The sequence below is a fragment of the Nicotiana attenuata genome, unplaced genomic scaffold (assembly GCF_001879085.1).
Source record: "Nicotiana attenuata strain UT unplaced genomic scaffold, NIATTr2, whole genome shotgun sequence".
Lineage (NCBI taxonomy): Eukaryota > Viridiplantae > Streptophyta > Magnoliopsida > Solanales > Solanaceae > Nicotiana > Nicotiana attenuata.
In genome coordinates this window covers 60,312-63,861 of record NW_017671109.1, presented here as the reverse complement: position 1 = coordinate 63,861, position 3,550 = coordinate 60,312, and the positions used below count along the sequence as shown (strand labels likewise).

At 41.4% G+C, this 3,550-nt stretch overlaps 1 protein-coding gene across 1 annotated transcript; it reads right to left on the bottom strand.

Annotated features, from left to right (window-relative positions):
• Window positions 1-3,045: 3,045 nt before the first annotated feature.
• On the bottom strand, window positions 3,046-3,510 carry LOC109205971. Its single transcript, XM_019368738.1, has one exon. It carries the CDS (start codon window positions 3,508-3,510, stop codon window positions 3,046-3,048), a length of 465 nt encoding a protein of 154 aa, XP_019224283.1.
• Between the last annotated feature and the right edge of the window lie 40 nt (window positions 3,511-3,550).

The following is a 3,550-nucleotide window of genomic DNA, read 5'->3' as shown; positions in this document are numbered from 1 at the left end:
TGCGGACGCGGCAGATATACCTCGAAGTCTCCGTGTATCTCCTCGCCTCAAGGATAGTGCGCCTGAGTAGAGGTACCTGGATCTGCACATGAAAAACATGCGCAGGAAGGGCATGAGTACACCACAACGGTACTTAGTAAGTGCCAGGACAAACCTCGGTTAGGTAGTGACGAGGAAGGTCAGGGCCCTACTGAGATAAAATATAATAATATATTAACAGTATGAAAAACTGACAATAATAATGAGTACAACAGTGAGATAAGACAGGTTAAACAAGGCAATATCAAATACACAAAGAACGGAACAACCACAGAATAAGTACAGCTCAATACCAATGGTAACAATGAGGATCTCCCAGGATACCGTCCTGTAGTCCTTTTCTCAACTGTCCAGTGGATCTCCCGGGATACCGTCCCGTAGTCCATCATATGTGTATATCCGAAGGATCTCCCGGGATACCGTCTCGTAGTCCAACTATCAGTGTGCAGGGGGATCTATCGGGAATCTAACCCGCAGTCCCAAAGTAAAAGTGCAGGGGAGATTTACCGGGAATCGAACCCGTAGTCCCAAAGTAAACAAACAGGGGGAGGGGGGGGGGCTACCGGAATCCCACATCCGTAGTCCCAATGTAAATGCGCAACCACAACCAGAATATACTAAGAAGGAAGTACAAAGACAAGCAACAGTTAGTACTAGCCTAGCATGCTTCACGTAGTTCAGTCAAGGCAACTTAAACAATTAGGCAAATTGGATCAACTAAACATGCTTTTCTAATCTAACACAGGTTATAATTCCAAGTACAATAAGGCAAATATGAAGGAAGGCTCAGTCTCAATATCCTATGTAAAAACCAGATTTTCCCACAATTGGCTCAAGTATGCGCTCGTCACCTCGTGTACCAGGCACTCAAATATCACATAACAAAACCTAAGGGGAAAGGTCCTCCACACAACGTTAGACAAGCCACTTACCTCGAACCGGCTCAAAAATCAACTGGAAATCACGCCTTTGCCACGAGTATCCGGCTCCAAATGGCTCAAACCTATTCAATTCAATTACATATTGTGAATACCATCGCAACCAACTGGTTTTACTATTAAATTTAAAGCTACGACGTGAAATTAGGTAAAATGACCAAAATGCCCTTCAGGCCAACGCCTCGGAATCAAATAATTTTCACATTTTCAGAATAATTTTCACATTTTCAGAACCCTCATACTCTCACGAGTCTAACCATATAAAAATCTCCCAAATCGGAGGTCAAACACCCACTCGAAAACCCAATAGTTTAGCCTACGAAGTTTCACCCAATTTTCTCATTTTTGATCCCAAACTCGAATTTTAATGATGGATTTAACTACAAAATGATGAAATATAGCTAGAAGGGATTAAAGAAATGTTACCCAATAGTCTTCTCTTCAAAACCCTCTGAAAATCGCCCTTCCTCGAGCTCAATTTGATTTTTCTAACTTATGAAATCTAACCCTCGAAATTTCTATATCTGCACAGGCATTTCCGTTTCTGCGGACAAGGGACCGCTCCTGCGGAACAAGAGCCGCTTTTGCGGTTTTCACTAAGAGGCCAGGGACCGAATTTGCGATAATGGGGGTCGCAGGTGCGAAACCGCATCTGTGGGGGAACTTTCGCTTCTGCGGAAACAAAAGAAACGCTGGAGCCGCCTCTGCGATGCCTGAGCCGCTTCTGTGGGAATAGCACCACTTCTGCGGTTTCTGAGGGAAAGGAGCAAAGCTGCTTCTGCGGCCATTTAGCCGCCTCTGCGGCGCTGCATCTGGGGTTCCCAAGCCGCAGATGCGAAAATACCAGAAGCAGCAATGGTTCAGCTGCTGCAACACCTCTCAAATTCTTTTGTTAACCACCCGGAATCATCCCGAGGACCCCGGGACCTCAACCAAAAGCACCAATAACACCTAATACCTCATTCAAACTTGTACCAATCCTTAAACCACCTAAAACAACGCCAGAAACTTGAATTAATCAATGATTTGAGCCTAAGAACTTCATATTCCATCAAAATACATTTTCGATCAAAAACCTAACCAAAACACGTCCGAATGACCTGAAATTTTGCGCACACATCCCAAATGACATGACGGAGCTATTGCAACTTCCGGAATTCCAATCCGCCCCTCGGATAAAAAACTCACTATCGGACCGGAAACTTCAAAAATTCAAACTTCGGCATTTCAATCCTAAATGAGCTACGGACTTCCAAAATACATTCTGAACACGCTCCCAGTCTCGAAATCACCTAACGGAGCTAACGGAATCATCGGATTTCCATTCCAAGGTCGTCTTCACACTGTTCCGACAACGGACCACTTTCAACACTTAAGCTCTCATTTAGGGACTAAGTGTCCCAAAACTCTCCAAAACTCAACACTGAACGTCCCGGCAAACCAAAATAGCAGAAATGAACTTAGGGGAAGCGGTTAATAGGTGATCGAGGTGTAAATTCTTAAGACGACCGGCCGGGTCGTCACATTCATTTTGTATAACTTCAGCCCATGGAGCTGAAGTTTTGTTTGTAATTTGTATGTTGTTCTGACCTCTTTTTATATCAATGTAATTGTCACCATCTTTGTTCTTAGCTTTCTATTTGCATTATCCTTGTTATTTGTTGGTATTTGCTTTATACTTCTTAGTTGCAGTATGGTACTTAGTTTTTATTAAGTTCTTTTTCTACAACTTCAGCTTAGAGATGCTGCAGCTTTTGTTTGTACATGCATTTCTTTTTGTGTGCTGTATGCGTGTGTGTGTGTGTGTGTGTGTGAGTGTTTGTATGTGTGTGTGTGTTTGTTTAAGGATATGTATTTAACATACTGTAACCTGAAGTTTTTTCTCGCAGAAGTCATTGCGTACTTTTTTAAAATGCAACCAAACCTGTAAGCATGTGCAACAAAAATGAGTGATTTGTACTTTAGCAGTATATAAAATTGTCCAAGAGCTTATTTTTTTTATTCCTATGAAAAAAATCACATTTCAATTATGTCATACAATAAAGAAAGTTTAAATTCAGACCAAGGATTATTGAAGGTTGGAGTATTTTTCAGTGTGTTTCTTGGAATATGGATAAGGTGCTGGAGAAGACAAGCAAGTTGTTCTGTTATTGCCAACTTGTTTACATCGACTGCATTTGGTAGACTTGAATGGTACTGATGATTCAGTCGCAGGTATATGCCTCTTCTTTTGTCTTCTTCCTTGTAAAATCTCTACATCGGGAGGTTTTGTGATCTCAGATTGTACATTTTGTGGTATATCCCATGATTTTTGATCTCCCACGGTATTCACATGTCCTTCATATGTTTTCAACCATGCTTCCCTTGAATACCAATTTGAGCAGTATTCAAATTTCTGCAAATATCTCTTATTAATAGCAGCAATTGCATGTGGACAGGGCAATTCATCAAGTTGGAATTCCAGGCAGTCACAAGTTCTCTTCTTTAAGTCCACAATAAATTCGATTCCTTCACTATTTATTCTAAACAACATTGAGTCAAGGTTGAACACCTAACAAGGAATAAAAAATTAA

Coding starts and splice junctions, on each gene's coding strand:
- LOC109205971 (XM_019368738.1), bottom strand. CDS start 3,510: ATGTTGTTTAGAATAAATAGTGAAGGAATCGAATTTATTGTGGACTTA.